At 42.8% G+C, this 15,745-nt stretch overlaps 1 protein-coding gene across 5 annotated transcripts; it reads right to left on the bottom strand.

Moving 5' to 3' along the window:
* Positions 1-2,378: 2,378 nt before the first annotated feature.
* Positions 2,379-15,388, bottom strand: rbbp8l (retinoblastoma binding protein 8-like). Of its 5 annotated transcripts, none has more exons than XM_061672306.1 (14): positions 15,291-15,388; positions 11,707-11,802; positions 11,573-11,615; positions 9,814-9,909; positions 9,558-9,670; positions 7,646-7,721; positions 7,419-7,576; positions 7,276-7,325; positions 6,801-6,865; positions 4,742-5,480; positions 4,550-4,652; positions 4,427-4,479; positions 3,884-4,049; positions 2,379-3,802 (listed from the first exon to the last, which is right to left on the bottom strand). In XM_061672306.1, exons 2-14 carry the CDS (start codon positions 11,765-11,767, stop codon positions 3,741-3,743), a joined length of 1,785 nt encoding a protein of 594 aa, XP_061528290.1. In that variant the 5' UTR covers positions 11,768-11,802; positions 15,291-15,388; the 3' UTR covers positions 2,379-3,740. The 5 variants fall into 5 exon arrangements, 3 of the variants coding, with proteins under 3 accessions (XP_061528290.1, XP_061528298.1, XP_061528307.1); XM_061672314.1 differs by having other exon boundaries at positions 4,550-4,649; XM_061672323.1 differs by lacking the exon at positions 2,379-3,802 and having other exon boundaries at positions 3,996-4,077.
* Between the last annotated feature and the right edge of the window lie 357 nt (positions 15,389-15,745).

Here is a 15,745-nt window from a genome sequence, read left to right as displayed (position 1 = left end):
TGTGAAAACACCAGATGTTTTGTAAAATAAAGCCGACTCACCTTCCAAGCAGGAAGACTCCAGCCTCATCACTTGTTATTTTCATCTTTGAGTGGTTAACTTCCTTTTACACTTGTGTGACAATTATGCAAAGTGCGATGCGTGAGGACCCTACACAATTGGAACCGCCATCACATGACACCTTTGTGATTCATATTTAGTCGAGCTGGTTTGATTGTTTTATTTTCAAATAGATCTTAATGTTATATTCTACCTTATGTTTAAACCGTAACACTTTTTTTGCCTTTTTAAAATGAGATGAACAGCTGGACCACCATCCTTGCATGGATTCTTTTCAACCTTTTGCTATATTTAGGAGACATTCTGTAAATAACATTGACACAAAATAATCCATTGTCAGTTGCACTTCACTTGTTCTGTTATTAAGAAATACATTTAACTGCTGTGGTCTCCGGTCCCATCGGGCTTTGTTCCTCTGGACAACAACTTTAAGGAACCAAAAGTCCCGATGAGGCTGAGCACAGAGATGATCTCCTTTCGACAAAACTACTCGACCGGTTGAGAAACCCGATGATCAAAGATTGTCACACCGCAAGACTTTGCATAATCCCTTTCCCACAGTCGAATTTAGGTTGTCACTTCTGTTTCCGAACTCTGATTGACTTATTTATTTATGTACATTATGTTGCATTAGTGACGACAAAGAATGTACCCGGAAAGCCACATTTCAGTGCATCCGCATAATGAGTGTATGTTAGAGACCTAATTGCCTGTATCACAGTAAATAGATAGACAAACACAGTCAGTTGTCAATGTATATTTAATTAAATGAACTACAACAGGAAAAAACATCGACTGCTCATATACATGGTGGATACAGACAAATGTAAAAAAAAAAAAAAAGAAATCTACTCAAAAAGTGCTAATGTACTGCATAGGGAGAACAAAAATAATGACGGCTTTCATGGAATTCAAAATGAACCATTAATTCAACTGAGCATTGTCAAGGTGGACAACAGCCACAGTGACTTTGCAGCAGTCTATTATTAAACCAACAGGGTAACTGTAGTTTTATCGCACGCACCCTTCCGCATGAGCAGATGCTGTCACAGCTGTAAGTGGAAAGTTAGTAGTTGCAAAATATGAGCATTTTGAAAATGAAAAAGAGGAAGAGGAAGTTGTTTACTCGTTTCCACCAACGGGCCACTTAAGACACTAAAGGCGAGAGGAGGGGGGACTTTAGGGTAAAAAATAACTCAACGGTGACGCCAATGCCGGGAAAGTGAAGTAATTCCGAACATGTTTCATGAACAAGATTACAGTGTGCATTGAAACTTAGTGAGTGTGTCTGAAAGCATATAGTCTATACGGCTGACCGCAAACTAGAGTAATTATTTGATAATTACTGTGTAATATAAATGCTAAATTATTGTAGTGCAAGAGGTTGAACTCCCAATGTCTGTGTCATTAGTAGATGAATTAGGAAACTGTGTGACAGCATTTTGAGAAACTTGTACGTAGAAGAGCGCTATGCAAGAGAAAGCCCATTTAGCATTTAAGTGCATTCAATCAACAGAAGTCAGCAATCACACCGCTTGCTAATTTGGTGTGAATACCATATAATACTTAGCTGTGGAATTGACAATTCAAGAGTGTTCCTTACAGACTCATTGCTACCATTCAATTCACAGTGTTTCGGTTTCGTTGCCCTTATGGTGTTGCATAAGTTGACTGGCTGCTGTCTTTTGGTTTTTTTTTAGGACTGAGAAAAAAGAGAAACAATTTGCAGGCATCTCCAGAGAGCGTTACTGTTGAGACACGCGGGGGTTGCCGTGCACTTGGGGGATATTTGCAAGCCGTTTAAGGATCGCTTTTTAACTAGCTTTATAATTCTCAATGTATTTGCTTCTTGGGCATTCTCGCTGAGTGAGAGACTGTTTAGCATTTACTTGCAATTTAAGAGACAGTTTCCAGTTCATGAAAGTTGAACCCGAAATACAACCCCAATTCCTATGAAGGTGGGACCTTGCGTTAAACATAAATAAAAACAGAATACAGTGATTTGCAGATCATGTTCAACCTATATTTAATTGTATACACTAAAAAGACGAGATATTTAATGTTCAAACTGATAAACTTGATTGTTTTTCGCAAATAATCATGAACTTAGAACTTTATGGCTGCAACACGTTTCAAAAAAGCGGGGAAAGGTGGCAAAAAAAGACACCTGTTTGGAAAAACGCCTGTTTGGAACATCCCACAGGTGAACAGGCTCATTGGGAACAGGTGGGTGCCATGATTGGGTAGAAAAGGAGCTTCCCTGAATTGCTCACTCATTCACAAGCAATGATGGGGCGAGGTTCACCTCTTTGTGAACAAGTGCGTGAGAAAATAGTCCAACAGTTTAAGGACAATGTTCCTCAACGTACAATTGCAAGGAATTGAGGGATTTCATCCTCTACGGTCCATAATATCATCAAAAGGTTCAGAGAATCTGGAGAAATCACTGCATGTAATCGGCAAGGCCGAAAACCAACACTGAATGCCCGTGACCTTCGATCCCTCGGGCGGCACTGCATCAAAAAGCGACATCAATGTGTAAAGGATATCACCACATGGGCTCAGGAACACTTCAGAAAACCAACATCAGTAAATACAGTTCGGCGCTACAGCCGCAAGTGCAACTTGAAACTCTACTATGCAAAACAAAAGCCATTTATCAACAACACCCAGAAAAGCCGCCGACTTCTCTGGGCCCGAGCTCATCTAAGATGGACTGAGGAAAAGTGGAAAAGTGTTCTGTGGTCCGACGAGTCCACATTTCTAATTGTTTTTGGAAATTGTGGACATCGTGTCCTCGGGGCCAAAAAGGAAAAGAACCATCCGGACTGTTACGGACGCAAAAATCAAAAGCCAGCATCTGTGATGGTATGGGGCTGTGTTAGTGCCAATGGCATAGGTAATTTACACATCTGTGAAGGCACCTTTAATACTGAAAGGTACATACAGGTTTTGGAGAAACATATGCTGCCATCCAAGCAACATCTTTTTCACGGACGACCCTGCTCATTTCAGCAAGACAAGGCCAAACCATCTTCTGAACGTGTTACAACAGTGTGGCTTCGTCTTAAAAGAGTGCGGGTACGAGGCTGGCCTGCCTGCAGTCCAGACCTGTCTCTCATTGAAAATGTGGGACGCATTATGAAGCGTAAAATACGACAACGGAGACCCCAGACTGTTGAACAGCTGAAGCTGTACATTAAGCAAGAATGGGAAAGAATTCCACCTACAAAGCTTCAACAATTAGCGTCCTCCGTTCCCAAATGTTTATTGAATGTTGCTAAAAGAAAAGGTGATGTAACACAGTGGTAAACATGGCCCTGTCCCAGCTTTTTTGGAACGTGTTGCAGCCATAAAATTTAAGTTCATGATTATTTGCGAAAAAAACAATAAAGTTTATCAGTTTGAACATGAAATATCTTGTCTTTGTAGTGTATTCAATGAAATATAGGTTGAACATGATTTGCAAATCATTGTATTCCGTTTTTTATTTATGTTTAACTCAATGTCGCAACTTAATTGAGATTGGGGTTGTACTTTGAAAATGGCTAAATGTCTTTTAAGACTTCAATGATCAAATGCTGAATGTACTGTAATAGTTTGTGTATCCCCAATTCCGAGTAAATTCCTTTAGTCCTCAGAGTTTTTTTTCAATGTGATAGCACTCAAGTCCACTCCAGTCAGCTGGAGGTCTTCTCATGAGCTCTCAAGGCGATCTTGACCTTCTTTGCCTTTCCCATGGCTGTGAGGGAAATAGAAGAGCATTTAAAGACCGCACCTGTGTGAGTGAGACGCTTACTTAAGACTTAAAAGTGATCTTTACCGTCTGTGTCCGAGTCTTGGTCCATTTCTGTGTCCATAAATAATTTCTTCCTTTTGTAGCTATGCTTGGTCTCCTGTTCTGATACATTCCCCTCTTCCTCCTCCTCCTCTTCATCCTCCTCTACCTGTTCCTCTGAGCTTCCCGGCTCAACTGGTGGCGGTGGTGACTGTGATGAGGCAGATATATTAATTTCCCTATTGAAATAGTTAGCAAAATTAGTTGCCTGTTGCCAAAACACGGTTATAGTGAAAACAAGGTGAACAACAAAACGAAGTGCTTCGGTTGTTGTTGATGATGTTTGCGGATGAATGTGTGCAGAAGACACAAGACAAGAGACAGGTGCATATGGAAAAGCAACAACATTCCTCATAGCATTTGTACAAACTGTTCATCCACCAAAATCATCTGATGGTTGGGAGAAGACAATCGTTCCTCACCCCCCACCCCCCGAGTACGTCACAAACAACGGCACTTAATCAGACTTGAAATCGACCATGATCTTGTTTTTATACAAAAAGTTGACTGGTCTCAGCATCATCTTACCTTTCCATTTGTTGCTAAGGCGTCTTGCTTTTGAAGGGTCTCCAGCACCACTACTGCTCCAGAAACAAGACATGACTGAGTTAAATCCACCTTGACATACTGCTACACATAAACAGTGGTTACCTGGTCGTAATGATATAGTGAGGGCAGGCACCTTCTTCCCATTGTTCTGCTCTGTCTTTCCGTTTGCCTCTTTATTCTGCTCCACATGCTCTTTTACCACCTGCTGGGATAAGACCGTGATATGACAGACCAGATGATGTCCACGTGTTCTCCCTTTCACTCATGTCATTGTTCAATGGCTGGTCTAGGTACCTTGTGTTTTTGTTGCGTGACTTCTTCCGGTTGTGTGAACACAGGTAAAGGTGGCGGCAAAGATGGAGAAGCAGAAGGTGATGCCACTTGACCATGTGTGGGAAGACTCTGCATCAATTCCTTGTCAAGTCTCTTGTCTACATCATCTCCCTCTTGTGAGAACAGAGAAAGCTCATGTTTTGGTGTTTGGCTGGATTTGGACTTTCCTCTATCGGACAGATCTAGAGGACCATCGCAGAGATCTCTGAGTCCGTCCCCAGAAACCTTTTCGGTGCCGAACGGTTGTATTTCCTTTTTCTCCTGGGACTGACCCAGAATCTCTGTGTGCTCCGAGAGATTCTTCACCCTAAATACCACGGTCGGTTCTTTAATGGGGCCCTGAGAGCTGCTATGCTTGTGCCACTGGGACCCATAAACATGATCTTGATTGCTGGAAAGGCCGGTGTGCTGGCTAGTTGCAACCAAGTTGGGAAAAGGAGGAAGATTCAATTTTAGATAAGGGGGCCTCACCAGGTTTGTACCTGAAGCGGCCAAGGAAGCCCAAGCAGAAGATTCCGGTAGACCCCAAGGAAAGGGAACATGACTGCTCTTTATTGGTTGAGGACGGCAGGGGACGGGGGCCTTGAGCGCGTGTCTGCTTGGATTCATGTCGGCATTGAGCGAGGAAGAGGGGGTCTTCAGGAGAAGAGCTTGAGAGGGGACTGGGGGCGGCTGGTCCAGGGCTCCTGTGATGTGAGATCTAAAGCAAAATACAATTCATGAGAGGAATGAACCAAACAAAAATTGTTTTATTTAGGTTTTCGGGATATTTACCTTAATCAATATAATTAATTTAGTACTACTAATACTGTTCATCACCATAACATTATTCATGTTAAAACAATCAATACAGGATGAACAGTCAATCAATCACTCAAGCAGTGTGGGTTTTGCCCTGGCTCTAGAAAAGTGGACCAGCTCTACAACCTCAGCATGGTCCTGCAGGGTGCATTGGAGTTCACTAAACTAGCCTACATGGGTGCAGCCAAGGTGTTGATGGGGTCTGGTTTGGTGGCCTCACAATTAAGTCTCTGCTTTTTACAGATAACGTGGTCCCGTTGGATCTTCAACTCTCGTTAGAGTGTTTCGCAGTCGAGTTTATAGCGACTGATGAGACTCAGCAGCACCTCCAAATCTGAGGCCATGGTCCTCAGTCGGAAAAGGGTGAAGTGCCCTCTCCAGTTCAAGGATGAGATCCTGTCGCAAGTGGAGGAGTTCATGTATCTCGGGGTCTTGGTGTGGGAATGAAACAGACAGATTGGTACAACGGCTGCAGTGATGTGGACTCTGTATCGGTCTCTCGTGGTGATGAAGGAGCTAAATTGAAAGGCGAAGCTCTCGATTTACCATTTGATCTTCATTCCCACACTGACACAATTGTGGGTCGTGATGGCCGAAAGGACAAGACTTTTTTTGCCATTCCGATCTGGCGCTGACATGGGCCACTCCATTTAATCACAACAGCCGTGACATGTGCAGATCGGAAAAGTCATGTGATTCTTCAAAATGGAGATCAGTCATCTATTTAGCACACTAGTTGTGATTGTTTTTACACTTCTGTTAAAGCAACTGCTTGATAAAAACAAGTTACAAGGAGTTAAAAACATTTCCGTCACAGACCAACTCTGGTCTGCCGTGTTTCAAACGTATAAACGATGACATCACCACACATTTAACAGAACATGCGAAGACATAGCGCAGCCATTCCGATTCACAGTTTAAACGACAAAAATTTACTTCTGATCGCTTTGGCAAAAGCAATATTTCACCCTGTGAATCTGAATGAAATTACATTCGGTTTTGGTGTGTTTATTTCCGACTGAGGTGTTATATGGAGCGTTTTTTGGGCTACTAAACCAATTATAATCGGAATACAAGGCTCCGTGTGAACCCAGCTATTATGTGAGAAGTGTAGCTTTAGACCTGCTCCATGTGTAGTGCTTTGAGATAACCTCTGTTGTGAATCGCTGCTATTTAAAAAATACAAAAGAATTTTTTAAAAAGTACCGAATTGAATTACCTCCTCTCTCCATGTGTTGCACTATTGTCTGTCTTCCAGGATGGTGAAGTCAAAGTTGATCCAGCCTTTAGGAAGAGCAAAAAATAAGCAATGGTATATAATCATATAATAATGTTATGTATGTAATAATAATGGTATATGGCATATTTTTTTTCATTATATTCCTTCCAAGTGGATAGCTTGCTGACTTTCCGTCAATACTGCAGCTAATATCTTTTATGCTGGCAAAAGGTTGACCCTCGAACTGATGGTTACAATTACCCTTATTTCCTATAAAAAAAAAAATATTTGGATATTCCCAAGACAATGTGTTCAACATCTATGGTTCCACTGCGCAGGTCAGCATTGGACAAAAAATTTTTTTGTCCTTGTAGTCATCTTAATAAATGTAAATAATGACATTCACATCGCATCCTAGTCAGAGATAGGCAATACGTGTGGAACTGTACAAGGACAGCGTAAAAACTAAACTTACAAAGTGGCTCTTGGTCATTGCTTGCAGCTGTCTAAATTCAGACTGAGGTTCTGTTAGGTGGGAAAGAAACAGCCAATCGTTTAGAACACCGAAATTATGAGAGAGAAAAGCTTCCTTGATTGCAGGGAGATTTTCAACCTTACCATCAGCCCTTTGGTTTGTGTCTGCTTTCAGTCCAACTTTGCCATCTATTGGCTGGTCGGCGGCGCCCCTCCCGGTTGCCATGCCAATGAGAGACACAGGTCCAGAAGAAGGTGAAAGGTCAGGGGAGATGTTTGGTTTGGCTTCCAAAGGTGTGTTGCTGTACGATGAGAGGTCACTGTTAAATCTGCTGGACAAATGATTTTTATTGTTGTCGCCATGTACTCACATTAATGCTTCTCTTAGATTCTCGATCTCATCTCGTAGTCTCCTGTTTTCCTTTTTTAGGATATTTGTCTCTCCAGCTATCACACATCAACAGTCGGTTAATGAATGCTCGCGTGTGCATGTGTGTTTGTGTGCATTTTTAGTGCATACTTGTTTAAATGTCATGAAATTATCACTTTGCAATGATTGATACTGACTGCACGAGTCAACAAGAATGTAAAACCTACACTTACTTCCGTATAGACTATCATTTAACAAATGCACTTTAAAGGTGGTTGTGGACTTTAAAATGATGTCTGTTGAAAAAAAATAATTCCAAAACAGACTCAGTAGTCATTTTAGTCATTTTGTTTTCTGAAGACATATTTTTTGTCAATGTCTTTATGTCACAAAAGTGTTCTCTGTCAATTGACTGTCTGTTGTCGTACTAGAGTGGCTCCAACTACCGGAGACAAATTCCTTTGTGTGTTTTTTTGTTTTGACATACTTGGCAAATAAAGATGATTCTGATTCTGATTCAGATTTTCAGATAGATTTGGGCCTGCCCACAGTTAGCTCGAAATCTGCATGATTTCCACATCAGCCTAATGACTTCTTATACGACGTATTCCTCATACTAGTACATGTTCTTGGTTGATTCACAAATCGATATTTTTGGTCTGCCCCCACTTTTTCTGCTATTTTTACGTAATATTAACCAATTGAAAGTGGTGAAAATAGCTTGACAAAAAGTCTATAAATGCTCTTGAATGCTAAAAATGTCTGAGAAGTGCTGAAAAAACTGAAAAGACCTGCAATGTAACTTTTGCCTATATTGAAAGTATGGATGAATTTTTTTTTTTTTTTAGACAATAAGTGAAACTAGTGAGATTAGATACAGTTGAGCAGGCTTGTTTTGTTAAAATTGATTGCTGTAATGCATCGTTGCAGGTGGAAGCCGCATGGACCATATGGAGGTAAGTGTATGCAAGTTCATTGCCGCATAATACACTGAGTTAGTCAGCTCATTGTATTGAATCACTCTTAGCTCTAAGACTAGAAAAAGAGTTTTGGAAGATGACATAACAGAGGCGTTTGCTTTTGTGTGCACGCTCGATGACCTCATGAGACTGCAGACTTTGATGGGCACGGCTGGCACCTGGTGCCGTATTCTGCTATTTTAATCAATGACATCATAGAAAATTAGCGATTTTTTTTTCCGCATATGAAATTAGCGATTGAACATAATTTTGGGGCGCTGTTGTGTACGATAACAATACAAGGACAATCCCAATTTATACAAAGCTGTATTTGGAAACTCAAGCAAGATGGCGTTTCTTTTTTTTTTTTGTTTCCTGAAAATGTGTCATTTTGGAGATGCGTTGATTCCACCCGACAGCAATGATATATATAATATGAGTAAATACTGCCACTTCAAAGTATACACTAAAACGCCTCCATATCGTGGTTAATGCTTTGCGGTCCTGCTATATCCCACACTATCCCAGCTGTCATCGGGCAGGAGGCGGGGTACACCCTGAACTGGTTGCCAGCCAATCGCAGGGCACATACAAACAAACCACCATTCGCACTCACATTCACGCCTACGGGCAATTTAGAGTCTCCAATTCATGCATGTTTTTGGGATGTGGGAGGAAACCGGAGTCTCCCGGAGAAAACCTACACAGGCACGGGGAGAACATGGAAACTCGACACAGGCGGGGCCGGGGATTGAACTGCGGTCCTCAGAACTGTGGGGCTCACGCTCTAACAGTCGGCCACCGTGCCGCCCTCAGAGGGAGCCTTGGCGCAAAAAAAAAAAAAAAAAAAAAGCGAAACTGTTCTCTGTTCATATATTTGAAAAAATATTTATAAGGGATATGACATTACAACAGACAGGGTGTGGTGCGGTCATCATTAATGAGAAACACCACCTAGCAGTGTGATGTGCTGGATGGTCTGCATCTGAGAGACTTCAAACTCCTGCTGCCTTCTCTTGGCCACCTCTTGAGTGACTGTACATCTGTCACACAGGCCTGCTCTGAGCCTGCGAGGCAGCACGCACACAAATAAAGAGTTTAAATACATTTTCATTTAATCAAAACATTTCAAAAAAGATGATTGTTGCATGTATATTGCTGTCTGCTGTCATCACATCTTTATTTAACAGGAAATAAAAGGTGTACATACCTGTTCTCAAGTGTTTTGATGTTTTCGGTGAGTAATCTCTGCTGCTCCTTCATCTGTTGGTTCTTTGTGAACAGCTCCTCCATCCGCTTTGTATCGCTGACAACACACATACATCCCGACTTAAATACATCCCATTCTAAATATAATTGTATTCTAGACAGCATAGTAAGGTGATGTGTAAAATGACTGAATGACGGTGGTGTGAGGAAGGTAAGGCAGACAAAGGCAGAGCAGAGAACCACGTGATGGTAGCTGAGAAAGGAAGAGTGTTGCGCGGCTTTTCAAGAAGAGGTGAGACAGACTCTCGGTGGGGGAGGAGGAGCATCCAGAAGACTGGACCACTACAGCCAAGGTGATCAGAGAGACAGGCAGGAGAGTACTTGGTGTGTCTTCTCGTTGTGGGACACTGAGAGGACTGAGCAGAGGAGACACCAATATGAAGAAATGCGACGTAAGGTGAAGGTGGGTTTGGCAAAGGATAAACATGAGGCATATGCGCATATATGCCAGGTTGGACAGTCAAGAATGAGAGAAAAACCTGTACAATGAAGATATGGGAAAGAGTATTGGAGGCTAGACTCAGGACAGAAGTGAGTATTTGTGAGCAACAGTATGGTTTCATGCCTTGGAAGAGTACCACAGATGCAATTTCTTGCCTGGAGGGTTTTGATGGTACAGAGAAGGTCAGAAGGAGCTACATTGTGTCTTTGTAGATCTAGAGAAAGCCGATGACAGAGTACTCAGAGAGGAACTGTGGTACTGCATGCGGAGGTCTGGAGTGGCAGAGAAGTATGTCAGAATAATACAGGACATGTACGAGGGCAGCAGAACAGCGGTGAGGCGTGCTGTAGGTGTGACAGACGAATTTAAGGTGGAAGTGGGAATGCATCAGGGATCAGCCCTGAGCCCCTTCCTATTTGCAGTGGTGATGGATAGGCTGACAGATGTGGTTAGACTGCAATTCCCACGGATTGTGATCTCCAGTGAAAGCAGGGAGCAGGTGGAGGAACCGTTATAAAGGTGGAGAGGAATGAAGATTAGCCGAAGTACTATTAAAACAGAATATACAAGTATGCGGATGAACGAGAGGGCCTGAGGTGGAAGAGTGAGGCTACAGGGAGAAGTGATAGCAAGGGTGGAGGACTTGAAATATTTGGGGTCAACCGTCCAGAGCAATGGTGAGTGTGGTAAGGAAGTAAAGTACGAGTCCAAGCATGTTGAAACGGGTGGAGGAAGGTGTCAGGTGTGTTATGTGACAGAAGAGTCTTTGCGAAGATGAAAGGCAAAGTTTATAAGGCAGTGGTGAAGCCAGCCATGATGTACGGATTCGAGACAGTGGCACTGAAGAGACGACAGGAAGCAGAGTTGAAGAAAATGAAGATGTTGAGGTTCATTGTCGGGGCGACCTGGTTGGATAGGATTAGAAATAAACTCGTCAGAGGGGCAGCCAGCCAAGGTTAGATATTTTGGAGACAAAGTTAGAGAGAGCAGACTTGGATGGTATTGGAACCAAACCGCTAAGGTCTTGAGCTGAAATACTGGGAAACCCTGTCTGACTGTGAGCAAAACCTTCTTCTGTCAAGAAGGACCTTAAACGATTCCATTCCAATACAATCCTTTCACAACTTTTTAAAGGGAATGAAACAGATGTTTATTGGAGTCTGCATCGGACATGTTCGAACAGGAGCTACTTTGAGAGTTGAACATGACAAGATGTAACTGGTGGAGTGAAGCCTCCACCAGTGAAGCCTCCACTCACCAGCCCTTTTTGTTGGACAACTCTTGCACCTTCATCTGCCACCCTGAAAGTTAAACACACAGCACAATCAGCTGTGCGGCATTTTTTTTTTAGCAACAAAAAAATTGTCTTTCCCATTTTGTCTTTCCTCTTACCCTCAAGCTCTCGCTCATGGACTTCCCTGAGTTTAAGAAGCAGCTCGCTGAAGCTCTCCATCGTGCAGGCTCTCACGTTTAACGTTGAGCGTGAGTCTGGAGGCAGAATTATTAGTTTTAGCAGAGCATTTTATATTGTATTTTTATACTGTGCATGAAAATACAACAACAGAAGCACGGTGGTATTTCGCCAACACACAAATCAACTGAAAAACAACCTCAATAAACAAATAGCATAAAAAAAAGTTGTCTTCAAAAGGTTTCACCATGCTCTCTCTCTCTCACTCTCTTTCTCTATCTGTCCATCTGTCTATCTTTATGTAAAGAAGTATTACCATATATAGACTGGGGGATTTCTTTGCAAGGATAACTGTGTAAATGAAGAAATCCCTTTTTTATTTTTTTTTCTGAAGTAAGTGCCCATCAAGGCAAATTAAAACAATACGTGTCCGAATCTCCAACAGAAATGGATAAAAGGTGTTCATCAGCAGTGTAATTGAAGGATACATTAGGTTTTGCTGTGAAGATGAGCGACCAACACTCAACTTAATCAAATCACCACACAATGGTGAATAAACTTCGCCGCTATCCGGTTTTTAGATTACAAATTGGCTTAAACGAAAATAGCATATCAACAATAGCGACTGGGAGAGCCAACAACCAAATGGACAGATGTTCTTTATTTCATTCAAGATTTTTTTTTTTTTTAGCCTATAAATAATAAGGGAAAATAGACTAAAATGACAGACTAGCATCCCCAAATTGTTTTTTTATGTTATTAGAGTGAATGGACAGCGTTAAGTATGGTTATTTCTAAACTTGTGTGATTACGAAGAATATTAAAAAGGTTAGTTAAAACATTATCTTCCCACAAAGCAGAGTTGACCATCATCCTGCAAGAGATTGTATATTCGCCCGTTCACTCCATTCAGATCATTTAGTTCTTATCTACCAGGCAACGCCGCGGACATGCCACGGTAGCATCGCTGAAAGAGAACCGCACTGTTTCTGGCAAAAAAGTACTTTGATTTGAACCATACGCTGCCACACCCTAGTTTCCTCTGGCTTCCGATTCGAAAGGAAATGACCTTTTGAGGCGTTTATTGAACATTAATGGCCCGCAATTGGAAAAGCAGTAGATATTTATTGAATGAATGAATGAGTTCAATATTTCTTTTGTAACTCTAGCATGGGTGTCAATGCTAAATGACAAATCGTTAGGCCCGAGGACCTTCTCATGTACCTGCATTCATCCACTGCACTGCATTTTGGTTGTCAAAATTTGGTTGTCATATTGACGATTATTCCAACCGGCAGAACCGGTCCAGCCAGGCCGGGGAGAAGCGAGCGTGAACTTTGTGTATCAACTACACGAAAGTCAGCTTCTTTCCTCTCGACGTGCATGCGTCAGCAGAACAATGCGTGTGCGCGATTGTTTCGAGAATGTCTTCATGTCGGAAGAAAATTAACAAATTGGCACACCAGAGGCAGAGGAATTGGATGTCACTGATCTTTTACACGCGGCTGGACTTGACTGCAGAGTGGCTGATTCAAGTCATACAATGGAGGCATGTACGGGAGTTGGCGGTGCCCTTCGGTGCTCTTGAGCAAGGCACCAGACCCGACTGCCTGAAGACATCCTTTACCATGGAGCCTTCTTCTTGGCTCTCCGTCGTGCGTATGAACCTGACTGCGTGCTCAATGCAACAGGGCGTAACAAGACATGGACCTCTGCCAAGGTCAGACAGTTCAGCAACTTGGTGTATTACGTCCACCAATTGCCCTGAAGTGCAAGCGCACTTGTTTATATTCTAGTGAGCAAGATTATGCAAACACTGCTTAACCGAGTTCCACGAAGCGTTGTGGAGTAGACCGAAAATCTATTTGTATTATTTTTTTCCATGATCAATATTGCTTGTGGCGGCACGGTGGCCGACTGGTTAGAGCGTCAGCCTCACAGTTCTGAGGACCCGGGTTCAATCCCCGGCCCCGACTGTGTGGAGTTTGCATGTTCTCCCCGTGCCCGTGTGGGTTTTCTCCGGGCACTTCGGTTTCCTCCCACATCCCAAAAACATGCATTCATTGGAGACTCTAAATTGCACGTAGGCATGACTGTGAGTGCGAATGGTTGTCTGTTTGTATGTGCCCTGCGATTGGCTGGCAACCAGTTCGGGGTGTACCCCGCCTCCTGCCCGATGACAGCTGGGATAGGCTCCAGCGCGCCCGTGACCCTAGTGAGGAGAAGCGGCTCAGAAAATGGATGGATGAATATTGCTTGTGTGTGTGTGTATCTACGTGGTTTAAATAAATATGAACATGAACATTAACAGTAAATATCTTTAAAAAAAAAAAAAAAACAACTACATCCATTCATCCATTTTATTTAGCATTAGGGTGAGTGGAACCTATCCCATCTGATTTTGGGCAAGAGGTCGGGGTACACCCTGGACTGGTCGTCAATGAACTTAAGATTCGTGTTTTTGGAGTGTGGGAGGAAGCCGGAGTACCTGCATGAAGAAAATCCTTGAGTGCACAGGGAGAACATGCAAACTCCAAACGGAAAGGCCCGAGCCAAAACAATGTTTAAAAATATGAAAAATGAAATACAAATGATGAACAAATACAAATAGAAAGATGAGCTCATTCATAAAAACTCAAATATGCTTTTGGGGTACTGAAAAAGTGTTCCATGCAATGAAATAATAGCAGTATCCACACAACCGTGCTTTGCGTTGACACACGTGATCCGATCAAACCTATGACTGGTCATTCTGACACTGGAAGCAAAAATGACAAGAAGACGTTGATGCTTTGCTTGGTCATTTCAAAATGTTATAATTTACCACTCCATTATTTTTTCACTCTAATTAGATTCGCGCGTGATGATTTTAACTCCAGCTGGATAACTGTCAGGTTAATAATGCATGTGTAGTTTTTATGAGTTACAATACACAGACTTGAATCAGTACAAACGCTCACTGGGAGTGATTTTAGTCATTTCGAACACATTATTCATGTGCAGGTCATAAATGCGAGCATTAAAACCTTCAGTTTCCACCGAGATCCCCGATCGTCCCACTCCCTCCTAAACAAGTCGGGATGTGTCAGGCGAAGGCTCATCTCTGTGGTGCAAGAGAAGACCTGTCTGTCGTTTTGATGATCAAACTCACACACGAGCACACGCACCCACCCACACACACGCAGACACAATGTCCAAAGCAGTTTTGCCTTACGCATACATTGTGATATTGTGCAAGTGCGCAAAAGGACACGCGACAACCCTGCCTAGGCTTTTAGAACTTTGGATACTCCAGCCTCATTCTCTACTGATGGGCAGTTTGGGTAGGCAGAAGAAAAGCCACGTGACTGTTTAGCAAATGATGACTTTCTCTGTCCTGAAATCATTGACCGTCCATTATTGACAACGTGAGAAAAATGCCCAAACCGGAGCTGCATTCACACATGAATGAGCATGCGTGCTCATGCCTATTGAGCCCATGAACATTTCCTGTCCTCACACCACTACAGATATTGTCAGCAAAGGTGTGACCCTGAAGGCAACACCTCAGCACCCAACAACTCACCTCACACGGTGGGGCGTCTCTCTCGGCTCCCCCTCGCGCTCCAAAGATGGACTGAGTGATACGGACACACAGAGAAAAGTATGGCGAGTGAGATTGTTTTACACCCTCCCATCCGTCATCTCCCCACCCCGGGAAACCGGTCCGAGCGGTTCGTCCCTTGAGGAACACAAACACTGCGGCCTGGGCAGTTCTCCCTTGATATTCCAGTTCTGCTGAAATCTCACATAACCGGCTAAACCGGTCCCATAAAGCCCTGCGGGGATAGTGGGACGGAACCAATTGGGAACGTGACGCAGGCCGATGCACATCCCTATTGTTGTACGATATACAGGATATCGCTGGCGTCAGGCGGAAAGCTCGCGTCAACAAAACCAATCCCAAAAACCTGCATGTTTGTTTGTTGCGTCAGTCATATTACATCCTCAAATTTTCAGCACTTTACATTGGTCAATAAT

This window comes from Phycodurus eques, chromosome 1 (assembly GCF_024500275.1).
Source record: "Phycodurus eques isolate BA_2022a chromosome 1, UOR_Pequ_1.1, whole genome shotgun sequence".
Classification (NCBI taxonomy): Eukaryota; Metazoa; Chordata; class Actinopteri; order Syngnathiformes; family Syngnathidae; genus Phycodurus; species Phycodurus eques.
This window is presented reverse-complemented; position numbering and strand designations above follow the sequence as displayed.

Bases quoted from the DNA above. Each gene is read 5' to 3' on its own strand.
- rbbp8l (XM_061672306.1), bottom strand. From the start codon at position 11,767: ATGGAGAGCTTCAGCGAGCTGCTTCTTAAACTCAGGGAAGTCCATGAG. The intron at 7,577-7,645 runs GTGAGTACATGG...CTCATCGTACAG, and splicing joins AATCTAAGAGAAGCATTAAT to CAACACACCTTTGGAAGCCA. The intron at 6,866-7,275 runs GTAAGTTTAGTT...CTCTTCCTAAAG, and splicing joins CAATGACCAAGAGCCACTTT to GCTGGATCAACTTTGACTTC.